The sequence below is a fragment of the Buteo buteo genome, chromosome 21 (assembly GCF_964188355.1).
Source record: "Buteo buteo chromosome 21, bButBut1.hap1.1, whole genome shotgun sequence".
In the NCBI taxonomy this organism is placed as follows: domain Eukaryota; kingdom Metazoa; phylum Chordata; class Aves; order Accipitriformes; family Accipitridae; genus Buteo; species Buteo buteo.
The window spans coordinates 14,983,972-14,996,298 of NC_134191.1; the positions used below are offsets into that span (position 1 = coordinate 14,983,972).

Sequence of the window (12,327 nt, forward strand, 5' to 3'; positions counted from 1 at the left end):
AGCAGAAAGATGACAGAGGGCTGAATTGCTGCTCCAGAGGCACCCACCGGCCACAGCCCTTATAACGCCCAGCACAGGCTGTCAGCAAAGCTTGGCTGAAGGACCCTCAGGAGGAACAGGCAGGGCCTGGCAGCACCTACTCGCTGCTCTAAGCTCTTACCCAAAACGGCTTTGGCATTGCCAGCAGCCTCATCACCTGCCTCTTCTCCCCTGGGAGCGGGGAGAGGCTGAGGAGGGGCTTTATTAGGGAAAGTCTCGCAGGTGCTGCTCAGTAGGAGGTGGCATCCCTCACCCAGCATCATTCCGAGTAGGGGCAAAAACCCAACCCAGGTTGGTTTCACCAGGAGCTTCACCCCTCTTGTGCAAGACCAGCACAGCCCTGAACTGGCAGGGTTCATGAGCCCACACTGAGCAGGTTTTATGGCCCGATAAGGAGCAAAGAGTACGTGCACAGAAAGTGCAGTAAACAGAGAGATAAAGCGGCGCAGAAAGGAGCGTGAGCTCCCCATGTCCCCGCCGCAGGTCGCCTTGCTGCTGCCTGTCCCTGCGGAGGGTGGCTCTGCCCGTCCTGCTGATAACGCCTGGGGTGAAGGGGAAAGGGGAGGCTGATAAACAAGCAGTCCCGGGGACAAACACGGCATCAGCAAAGGTGGGTCCCTGCGGTTCAGGGTTAGAGGCCCTTATAGGCACCACAAAACATTTGCTTTTTGACGCCAGGGTAGCCAAAGTGAGCCTGTTTTTTGGGGGGGAGCTCTGGGTTTTGGTGACTCTGACCCCGAGGCTGCAGCAGCCATCATAAGCCCTTGGCTCACGCTATGCTTCTAGCAAGGTCAGGCAGGAGATTTACAACCCCTATAGCTGTCGCTTTCCCTCCTTCTTTATTAGTTTCCTCCAGAACCTGTCCTGCCCGAGGCTGGCTCATTAGAGACCCAGCGGGGAGAAAGCACTGTACAACCCTGGTATTTCGGGGGGTCGCACGCCTGCTCCCCAAGTATCTGTGTTTGTTAGCAAGCACCAAGGCAGCATGGTGGCACACCTCTCGCTAGCAGCAATTGCTTCAAACCCCTGTCTAGCCAAAATAGATCTGTGGTGCCCATTCGTGCGCTTGTCGCACGCACCCTGGAGAGCTGTGGCTGCCTCCCCAGCAAGACCTGGATCTCACTGCTTTCAGCTGTGCCGCATTTTTGGGAGCCCCACCATGTGCTGTGTTTTGTGCCAGCTCCACCTGGCGCTGGTTAATTGATTTAGACAGTGTTGGGAGCCATGCACTGGTGCTTCTGGATCTACATCTGTATGGGTGGCCGTGCAGGCAGGGCAGCAGGGTGCAAGCAGGCAGCGCGGCTGTTCTCAGGAAAAGGGAGGATGAGAAAGCGCCCTGTAAGCACAGGGGAAAAAATCCAAGACACTTAAAGACACCATTTAGCCTGACTTCTTGTTACACCTCCCGCCATTATACCTGATTGATTGGGGGCCGACAAATGAGTCTGTGGTTGAGGGCTGGCACACGGCAGAGGAGTAAGGGAGGATGGGGGATGATTTCCCTGGAAAAGCCATCCCGGTGTGACCAAGCCATCCAGCTGCAGCATCCTCACTTGAGCATCATCTTGGCCAAACCTATGTGTCCCCTTCCACCACGCAGCACAAGCCAGACCCATGTGCACACACCTTGGGTCACTCACCTGAGACCGCCGTGTTTGGGGGGCAGTGCTGGGGGCATCACGTACCTTCCCACAGCTGCACTGTGGTGGCTGAGCCAGCGGGCCCCGTTAGCTGTGGGCAAGCAAACGTGGCTGTCCCAGAGCAGGGCACGTGGCGATAGGGAAGAGAGAAGGCAGAAGTGGATAAAACCAGATAGCCTGGGGGAATGGATGGTTCATTGTTTTCTCACAGCGTGACTTTCTGACCATGGTGAAAACAGCACAAAACATGGACATGGTCAAAGCCTCTGTGTCCAGGGTGTCCCACCACCATCACCTTTTGCTGGGGCTTCTGACGCCCACCAGGGCTCCTGGTGCCCAACACTGGTGCCCTCCCGAAACTCTCCTCTCCCCACTGCTGCTTCCCAGACCCTTTCACCATCTGCCCCATCCTGACTCTCCTGGTCTTGACCTCTTGCCTGGGGCGGCCCAGGGAGCTGGTCCTGGCCCAGCACTGCCCAGGGTGGTCCTGGCTGGTGCCCAGGCATGGCAGGCATCCCACAGCAGGTCCCTCCCTGTGGGGAGGGATGCTGGGGTCTGGCAGAGCAGTTGCTCCTCCAGGATGGGGAGGTTGGCTCAGAAGAGCCGGTTTTGCCCCAAGGCAGGAGTTCAAAGTCTCCATGCTGCTTTGTGCCGGGAGATGAAAATGAAGGAAAGGAGGAAATGGCAATTCCTGTTCATGTTTGTGATCGACACAGCTGACTGCTCAGTTTAACCTCCCAGTTGGCCGCAGAGGGACGGATGCACAAACACACACACACACACATATATATTTATAGGCATACTCGTGGCAACTCATTTTGTCCAAGTGCCTGAAGATGTTGCTCTTCATCTTGCTTTCGCTCCTCAATTTCAACCCATCTCTGAGCCTAAAAATCTGCTCCTTCAATGTAAGGTCTTTTGGAGAAACTAAAATAGCCAGACCTGAAGTCGTCGATGCTGTGGTAAAGGTACGTTCATTTGCCTGGATGAGAGAGACATTGAGCTTTGTGAGGATTTCTTAGCTGCATAATCTTGCACTTTATTTATCTTTTCACAGTTGAATTTCAAGAAAAAAACCCAAAAACCGAATGAATAATTTAAATAATTCTATAGTCCTAAAGTAAAAATCAGCCTGTGGTTGAGTAGTATGTTTGCTGTTATTTTAGCCTGCACGGGAATATAACAGAAACAACATTTGCTGTTTCCTTTGGAAATGGAGTTAGAAAAGGAGGAAAACCTCTGTGGACAGTAAAAATAATTTTCACTTGGAATCCACAGAGCTTTGTTTTGTGATACATTATTTACCTTGCTTATGTGCTAATTATTCTGAAATATTCTTGTCTAATTAAATGTATTCTCAGGACAGCAGAGAGTATCACATTAGAGTGTGGTACAAAATGGAGAAGTCTGATTACTAATTTATGTAAACAAACCCTCACTCTCAGGCTTCCTCTGCAGCAACTGATGATAACTCAGCTTTTTAAAAGAACCATGTTTTGGACTTACAGCTTTTGTAAGTTCCCTCCGAGATGCCGCAGTAACAGAGGACGTGGTGTTTGGTGTTAGCAGGGTGGCTGTGCGTGCCAATGGCAGCAGTGGGGAATGCCACCATTTAGTTGGGTTTTAATCCTTTCATTACAAACAGCTGGAGAAGAGGGGTTTGCATTTCTGGACCATCCTTCCTATACTGTCAGCAATATATACCAAATTATGGGCAATTTATTAATTTCTACAAGTTTCAGGGGGCAAAAGGGGGCTTTTTTCACATGAGTATCACCCACAAATCTCGAAGAGCAACAAAACCGGGGTCAGAAGAAAGCCCCCCGAGCATGCTGGGCTGCGGAGTGAGTTGGGCTTTCCCACGGGGAATCCCAGCGCCGGCGGCAGGAGCTGAGCCAGGCTGGGACAGCCTCCCCCCTCTCCCAGCACCCTGCGGGTCCTCTGCAGTGCTCCACAGGTGCCAGGACCCTGTTTTCAGACCAGGGGGCACTTTGGGCTCTACGGGCTATTTCAGAGGGGTCTGCAACAGATGACTGGGACAGGCGAATGCGGACAGCACACACACCTTTCGGAAGGCACGGCAGAGCGGTAGGACCTTGGGGGTATATACACCAGAAAAAGGATGGAAACCATTGCAGTGGATTGATGATAGATGCAAACAGGCTCTCCTCGATGCCCCCCAAATCTCCTGCTACTACCATCTGGACACCCAGTGAGTTGGGATGCTTACGCGCAGCACCGGGCTGAAGCAGAGAAGAAAATCTTCATGGAAAGGGGCAGAGAGGAGAGAAAAGTGCAACCGACCGTAGGTGGGAGGGGGGCCAAGGGCTGCACCCCAGCAGTGGCGGGGGGAGAGCGGGCTCGCAGCAGCGGCTCTCATTGCCCCTTCGCCTCCACACTTCCTTCTCAGGAGTGGGCACAGAAGTTTTTCAACAAACCCGAAACTGCTCTGCTCCCGAGTTCCCTCTCCCAGCTCCTGCGGGGGCGTGAGGCAGCTCCGAAAGCAGAAGGGCTTTGCTTCAGCCACTGCCCCCCTCCCGTGACCCCAGGCTGGGCACCGCTTCTTCCACAAAGGACTTCCCCCACATGAGTAACCACTTCTTTCTAGCCTCTTTCTAATCCTCTAAAACCCACCACATGCAAACTTGCTTCTGCTCCTTCCCCTTGCAGATCATTTCTCGCTGTGACATCATGTTGCTGATGGAAATAAAGGAGAACAAGAATCGGGTTTGTCCTCTCCTGGTGGAGAAGCTCACCAGGTAGGGTGGTTCCATGCAAGTAGGCAAATATTGGGAAAGATGCTTGGCAAGAGCCCGTGCTCTGCTCAGCACCACCTTACTGGGGCAAAAGCTCAGGGTCTGGGCTCTGTCCCAGCTGCTGAGGAAGGACCAGGCTCTGGCAGCCTTGCTGAAGGCCACGAAGCCAGCTCCAGACCTCTGTAGGATATGTATTTTTCAATCAAAATAACCAAGTTAGATTCAATTTGTTAAAGATTAATTCTCAAAAGAAAACAGAAGGGAGGGACAGGCCGTCATCTGGCTAGCATCGGGCTGCGGCAGGGCAGCTGCCTTTCTGCAGCGTTAGGAATTGCTTTAGATTGGGGATTGCCTGTCTGGACTGAGAGTCCAGAGGAAAGAGCAGCATACTCCTGGCTGGACGTGAGACCCAGCTGAAAGAGGGACAGAGGCTGCAATAAGAAGGAGGGGGTAGAATGAAAATGCCAGCGATGGAGCACAGGTCCAGACCACAGGTTCCAAAAAGGGTTTATTTTCTCTACCACCTGCCTCTGAGGTCAGGCAGGCAACATCCCATACTCTTGGGCACAGGCAAAATTATCTCCTCCTCAGTCCCTTGTAAATACAGAAATAAGCTCAGGAACACCACTTTCCTTCCAGTCAGCTGAAGGGGCCGAAGGAGGAATACAGCTGCGTGATCAGCGAGAGGCTGGGACGGAAGAGCTACAAGGAGCAGTACGCCTTCCTCTACAGGTAAGCGAGCCGCCCTTGCCAGCGAGCCAGCCCCTTACTCTGCCCTGCCGTGTCGCAGCCCTGTAGAGACACACTGGACGTGGCGGTGATGGCTTTGCTCCGAGGGAGCTGGAGAGGCACAGGCTGTGCGGGTGGGATGGGCTGTGCCTGGCCGTGGGGATCGTCCCAGGCGCAGCCACCGGCCTGGCTGTATCCATCCTGGACCATGGCCCAGGGTCCGGGTCGGAGCACGGAGTCGGTGTTAGACACGTCCTGGTGAGCCACGCGCGTGACATCCCCTGTCCTGTTTATTCTGCCGCAGGCAACATCTGGTATCGGTGAAACAAACCTACCAGTACCCTGACACCCAGCCTGGGGACGAGGACGCCTTCTCCAGAGAGCCCTTCATCACCTGGTTCCAGTCACCAAAAACCGGTGAGATGTTTCAGAAACAAACTGCTCTCCCACTGACGAGTCTCACAGAGCAAGACGGTGCCGGCTGGCCCCAAGCGCACCACGGGGGCAGGCGAAAGGGGCCGCATCCTGACCCCACGCCGCATTTCCTTACAAGAGCGGCATTTGCCTTTGGGGCTGTCGCCTCCAGCATCGCCCGCAGGCCAGCACACGCCGCAGCCCCAGGAAAGCCTCTGCCGCCGCCACGGGCGGTGGTTTGGCAGATGTGCTCCGTGCCGCCGGCACGGCCGCGGGAGCAGCTATTGCGGTGGGTGTCGGAGCAGGGCTTGCCTTGCCCTGACGCAGCACCTCACCGCGTCGCAGCTCAGCCTTGGCTGGGCAGCCGGTGGGGAGCACTGTGCAATTACACAGCAATCGCCTCCCATCCACGGCCAGAACGGAAGCTGTTTCTTCTTCAGAAAAACCTTCTTGCTTCCAAGTCAGTCTCTGTTTCTTTGTGATTCATCGTGTGTTTAACCGATACATTTTTTCCTGTTCTTTTGCCTTGTTTTTAAGCTGTCAAAGAGTTTGCTATAATCCCTCTGCACACCACACCGGAGACAGCAGTACGGGAGATTGATGAGCTCTATGATGTGTATTTAGATGTAAAACAGCACTGGAAAACCGAGGTTAGTTGACACATCTATGTTACTAACAGCAGCTTTGGTACTGAGTCACCTGGCATGCTATTCGCTATTCACAGCCTGATAGCCTTAAAACCATTGATAACAAACCCCAGATCTTGAGTATCTTTCTGATGTATTTGAACTGAGTTCTCCACATTTTAATTGGTAAACTTGATCTCCCAATAAAACTGCTGTTTTATCAGCATGCCTTGGTAGCGTGCCCAGCAGAAAGAAGCCCCACTGCACTCAGTAAGAGCTTGCTATCTGAGCTGTATGGGCTATTGGGAGCATCTGTTGACCCTAAAAGTCCTTGCCGGTCTTCTTTGGAAAAGCTGACCTCATGATTACTTTTGAAAATCCTCCTACCTTCCAGAACTTCATCTTCTTGGGGGACTTTAATGCTGGATGTAGCTACGTTCCCCAAAAGCAGTGGAAGAACATCCGGCTGAGGACTTACTCTGAATTCGTCTGGCTAATAGGTGACAAAAATGACACTACGGTGAAGATAAGCACAAGCTGCCCGTATGACAGGTAAAGGGTTCACTGCCAAACCATTCCCTGTTTATGACTTTCTGAGAAAAAAAAAATATATGGAAAGGTGTCAGAGACTGTCAGATAAAGCAAACGTGCATGAGGCCTTGAAAGATAAAACAGTGTCCAGGGGGAAATGGGATCTGAATACTTACAGTCAGGAGCTTAGGTGGAGATAAATGACAGGCAATTATGCAGCACTTCTCATCTGCAGGGAGCCCCGCAGACATCCAGACAGAAGGTGCTGCTGCCTCCTCCGTGCCGGCTTTGCGCCATGGTTTTTGCTCTTGCATTCGTAATTTGGATTGACAAATGCAAAGTCTGGTTCTGCTCAGGAGGTGGGATGGCTCGCCTTCCCCGGCCACGTGGCGAGTTCTGCTGCTACTTGTGGCTCCCTCAGCAGGGACAATAAATACATTGGCTTATTAGAGCCCAGAGTATGTCAATGCTTAAACCTCTTGCAGAACAAGCTTCTGGATCAAAGCAGGACTTCACTAAGATTCCAGTCATTGGGGTCCTATGATTTTTGTATCCATCCAAAGTACGGCTTTGAGCTTTGCAGCACTGTTGGGGTGGGTTTAGATACAAGTCATTTAATATTGGCTTCCGAGGCCAATGCGCACCAAGATATTTAGGTGCCTCACTGCCGAGGAAAGCTATCTGCCAAACTCAGCAGAAAGCAGGTGCTGGCATCGCTGAGTAGGCAGGCCATGGCTAAGGACAAACCATACGTAGCTGTGACTCCATCAAGGCCACCTCCCTGGCCACCAGCTCGGTGCAGTGAGGTGGCTGCTGGTCGGGCACCCCGTAACAGCACCCCATTCCCTTGCTCCTTGCAGGATCGTGGTCAGCGGGCAGAAGCTCATCCAGGCCATCATGCCACACTCTGTCAACATCTTTGATTTCCAGAAGGACTTTCAGATGACTGAGGAGCAGGTAGGCACAGCACGGCCTCTCCAGCAGTGGGACAAGGGCTAACAGAGGAGCACAAAGCCTATGGTATCCAGGCAGTTTTGAACATGGTCTTGTCCATAAAACCACTGCATCCTCCCAAAGGGGTGCAATGCTCACATTGCACATCCCCACCGTGGTGGTGAAACCCCCTGGCGCAGGGTTTGGAAAGAGCATGAGTGACCAGCTCCCAACCCCTCTGTGCCCTTGTCTTGCAGGCGCTGGGGGTGAGTGACCACTTCCCAGTAGAGTTTGAGTTAAAACCAAAAGGCGGCTTCTTCAACTGGCTGAAATCACAGTTTTCAAAGAAGAGGAGACCAAGAAAGAGTCGCCACTCAAGCTCATGAGCATGCTGAGTCATGGCGTGGAAATGCACGGATGCCGATAGATCTTGTAGAAGACTACTGTAGATATACTCACAGCAAGTGCAATATTTAGTGGAAAAACCCCAATTATTTTGTTAAAGTTCAAGTATTTTGGGTAAGAAGGCAAATTATACCTTCAGGTTATCCTTCTTCATTGTATGCAAAAATGAATCAGCTAGAAGCACCGTACTAACTGCACTGATCACAAATGTAAGGAGCTACTGCAAGGGTAAAATACTTGTGTGTGCTTTATCTGTAACACCTGAAGGGCAGGGATCTCCACGCATTCCTGTGGGCTCTGGACCTCTGCCATTCCTCTGCAGGGGCAGAAGGATTAAAAGGACCTTTCTGCATCATGTGTGTATGTGTGTGTGCATGCTTCAGAGCTGCAACTGGCAGGACACAGGTCTGCGGTGATTTGCAATGTAAAACGTTGCTGAACTTAATTTGCTCGGTGTGGGTTTGAAACTGCTCACAGCATCAAGGGCTTGGGGAAGGACAGAAATTAAAGACAGAGGGACAGGCGGTGAGAGCCCCTTTTCTGCACTAACCCAGCCAGGAGCAGCAGGAAGAGAGCGCTGGTGGTTCTCACCTCTGCCTGCCTGCCAGCTGCCCTCACCCTGCCTGCAAACCTCAGGTGAGAAGTCCTGCGGATCCCAGGTGACAGCGCTGCCAACAGAGAGTGTCATAAAAGTTACATTAAAATCTGATTTCAGCATCCTGACGTGGAAGTGAGCTGCATCTCCTCCTGCAAAAAACCTCCACGGCAGCCTAAAGTTCTCCAACGAACCAGACTTTAACGATGATTATTTAACATAGTGGTGCAGCGATCCGTTTTCTCAGCTCAGCCCACAGGCTGTATTTAGTGCAAACCAAACCCTGTCACACAGATGGCATCTGCAAAGTGAGAATAATCCAACTGTTCGTAGAGGTAAATATTCATCTCCCTTCTTCAACGCTCCCCGATTTGGCTGTTGACACGGCAGGGAGGACTAGCGAATGAGATAGGCTTTTAGGGGAGGAAAACAGTTTGGCCTTTGCAAAACTCACTGTCTGGGGAGAAAGAATTTGAGGAAAGAAACTAAATCGAGAGATTATCATCCCGGGGGAGGGGCGTGCAAAGCAGGCAACAAATCCTCTGACTTTCAGTAGCAATTAATCTTGAAACGATACAGCATTTCATAAGCTCCCTCGGTTATACTCCAGTCAAGGCAAAAGGAAAGAGCCTGATTTAGAACAAATATTTACATTGGGATTTTTATAGAAATGCCACTGTCTGGCTGACAGCAGCGATGGTTCATGTGAAGGCTGAAATCAGTCTCAGTATCTGGCCTCATCTCTTAGTCCTACATAAGTCCCTACTCTTTCCTGGCTTTCAGAAAGCAGCAGTGCACAAAGGAATAAATCACACTCCGGGAAAGAAATAATGGATACATTTAATCATGAAAAATATGTAATTACAACTAAGTTTTACTGAAAATCTTTGTCCTTTGTGACATTAAATATAATCCTTTACCCAGCATTTGAAGCTAAGAGATGTGGCCAGAGAGTAGCTGCTCCGGCAGCTGCAGCCTCGGGCATGATGTTAGTGGCTGTCAGTCTAGAGATGCTATTGCAGAGAGACTGAGCGTTTGACCAGCAGAGAGACATCTTAATGCAAAATCATGCTCCTCTGTGGAGAGCTGGGATGCACTTTTGTGGGACTCAAAGCAGACAGAGAGCATCTGTGGCTGGTTCATAATGTTTGATAGGGGCCGGGAGGTGTCCAAACCTCATACAGTCAGCACAGTCGGTCTCTATAGATATTCCTGTGTTTATTCCATGCATTCATTAGACAATATTATAATTACATCCTGAAATGTTTAACAGTTCATGTCATCTCTAGATTTCCCCCCCCCAGGGGATCATTACCCAGCTGTCCCAACTGCAAAGGGGTTTTTAAGTTGTCCCAGCCTGCACGAGCCTCAATGTATTCTGCAGCCAGAACAAAGTTTCTCTTTCAATCAGTGAGGCTTCTTGAGCTTGATTTACGATCAGACAGAAGTTTTACACTGGGAATCCAAAATGGCCTGGAGAGACTTTGTCTCATGCAAGCCAGGTCTCAGATCATGGCTGGGAGAGAAACAAAGAGGCTCTTCAGAAGCTGAAAACTCTGTTTCCTCCACAGCAGCCCTGGCCAGGTGAGAAGAGAGAGCAGAGAGGGTTCAGCTGAACAAAAAGTGCTGAGACACCCCGAACCCTCAGGTTTGGCTCCTTGGGAAGCCCTTCTCCAATGCATGATGCTGGAGGCATCCTCGCTTCCCACAGACCTGAGGTCTCCACCACCCCACAGAGACCCCCCTCCCCAGCCCCACGGGAGGTCCCTGCTGCCCTGCACCGGGGATGGGGCCAGGGCTGCCCTTCGTCCTGCAGTAACCCACGTAAGTATGGGTTTTGCTGCCCTGGGGGAGCGAGTCCCTTAGCAGGGAAACCTCCAGGAACCCACCGCAGCAGCCTGGGGCAGGACTGCCATTTCTCCATAGCCTCCATCATCTCCACTGGCTAGGTTTGTCCACCTGCACCTTGGACTCATCTGAACAGGGCTCGTGTCCTCTTCCCGGCCCTGGCACTGCTCCCCACTAACCCTGGAGGGCCCCGACACCTCTGTGCCTGTGCCGCAGGATGAGAGACCCTTTGGACCCAGGCAAGGCCCTACATACCTCCTTTTGCCTCCTTTTAGGTACTGGCAGCAATGAGGACACAGGAGAGCTAGTACAAAACCCCACAGGGACCCGCCTGGCTTGTTTGTTTGGGGCCTGTACATCCCCAGACACAGACTGGCGGAGCATGCACTGTGATTGAACATGCAGCCTTAGGGGAACATTAAAAAATTATATAAAAACCATCATCAAACAAACATGCTGGGATGTGCCGTTTAACAAACTGCACAGAAGGGCAGGGGTCAGCAGGACCAGGGACTGTCCCCTCTGCATCACAGCAAGTGTCCCCAGCTCTTAAGCCCTTTGGCATGGCAATACCCATGTGTACCACAGCCTCTCTTATTTGGGTTTACATCTACGTTCATTTTGCCTTCCTGAAAGTTTAACTGCGCACAAATAAGCACAGACACAAGCAATTCAAGCCTCAACACCCTCCAAATCTCCCGCTGCTTCCCCACCATGTGGGCAATGGGCGAACAGAAGCAGGTGCCAAAGCTGCCACTGACGGGGTTTGGGCTGGGACCTGTAGGCATCCCGTATCTGGACATACGGATGTACACGTCTACAGGTGTACGACCACTTGCAGGTGTGCAGCAAACAATTGAGGTGCAGCCCTGAGAAAGGCTGTGTTGCGCTATCGCGCTGCAGGACCAGTAGCACCGATAGCAATATCAAAGACAGAAAAATCAAAGAGCCTACCAGCACGGGACTACCAAAAGCAGCAGTTGGTCCGAGTCTGGCTGTTTCATGGCTCCCTGGTCATCTGGAGGGATCGTGGGGAGAAGCTCGGTGCCCCAGGCTGGACTTGGCCGCTCACTGATGGAGCATCTGCTGCGGAAAAGGACCGAGAGCAGAGCAGGGACTCCCTGGGCAGCGCTCACAGGGCACCCGCGGGGAGCTTGTTTTCAATCTCCCTGCAGCGGGGTGCTCGGTGGTCCCTGGTAGGGCTTTTCTCTGCCAAGCAAGCCAAGGAGATAGCGAGCAGAAGCTGAAGACAGCAGTCATCTTTTCCCAGCCTTTATTCAACACGGAAAACAATATCAAAATTCACTGGTTTTTTTTTCCTCCACCTATGGGTCATGAAAAGTATTTCCACCACCTCTGTCAGCCCCTTGCCCAGGATAACGCGGGTTTCTCCCTCTGCAAGGGCATCCAGCCCCCCTGCCGTGCGGGGCCGCGCACGCATTAACTATTATTAGGGCCCCCTCTGGTGGCACCGCTATAAATCCAGCATCGGGCCGGGGGGGTCGGGATGATCCCGCCGGATTTAGACCCAGACGCCCCAGCACAGCCAGCAAACCCAGCTCCGGCAAGGAAACACGATTCCAGCCTTAGCTGGGAGCTCTTGGATGTGCGTTCCCGTACGCGTCTCTAGACAAACCTTTTCTTATTCACTGCCGAGAAGCCGGCCCACAGCTCACCCCAAAGCATCCCTGCTCTCGCTGTGTCTGTAAATGAGTTTTGCAACAAAAAAGGTAGTACTTTTTTTTGCTCCAGGCCTGTTTATTCCTTGCCCACGGTTATTTAACTCGGAAACACGCTGCTATGACCTTTCC

The 12,327-nt window shown here is 52.0% G+C and overlaps 1 protein-coding gene across 1 annotated transcript; it reads left to right on the forward strand.

Moving 5' to 3' along the window:
• The first annotated feature begins 2,065 nt into the window (after positions 1–2,065).
• On the forward strand, positions 2,066–8,589 carry DNASE1L3 (deoxyribonuclease 1L3). The gene is made up of 8 exons (XM_075052976.1): positions 2,066–2,647; positions 4,350–4,438; positions 5,075–5,167; positions 5,469–5,581; positions 6,116–6,228; positions 6,599–6,756; positions 7,596–7,692; positions 7,926–8,589. Exons 1-8 carry the CDS (start codon positions 2,516–2,518, stop codon positions 8,052–8,054), a joined length of 924 nt encoding a protein of 307 aa, XP_074909077.1. The 5' UTR covers positions 2,066–2,515; the 3' UTR covers positions 8,055–8,589.
• The last annotated feature ends 3,738 nt before the right edge of the window (positions 8,590–12,327 follow it).

What these genes read in the sequence shown, in the direction of transcription:
- DNASE1L3 (XM_075052976.1), top strand. Translation starts at nt 2,516, where the DNA reads ATGTTGCTCTTCATCTTGCTTTCGCTCCTCAATTTCAACCCATCTCTG. An exon ending in CAGTACGCCTTCCTCTACAG is followed by an intron (nt 5,168 to 5,468) that starts GTAAGCGAGCCG and finishes ATTCTGCCGCAG; the next exon opens with GCAACATCTGGTATCGGTGA. An exon ending in AACAGCACTGGAAAACCGAG is followed by an intron (nt 6,229 to 6,598) that starts GTTAGTTGACAC and finishes CCTACCTTCCAG; the next exon opens with AACTTCATCTTCTTGGGGGA.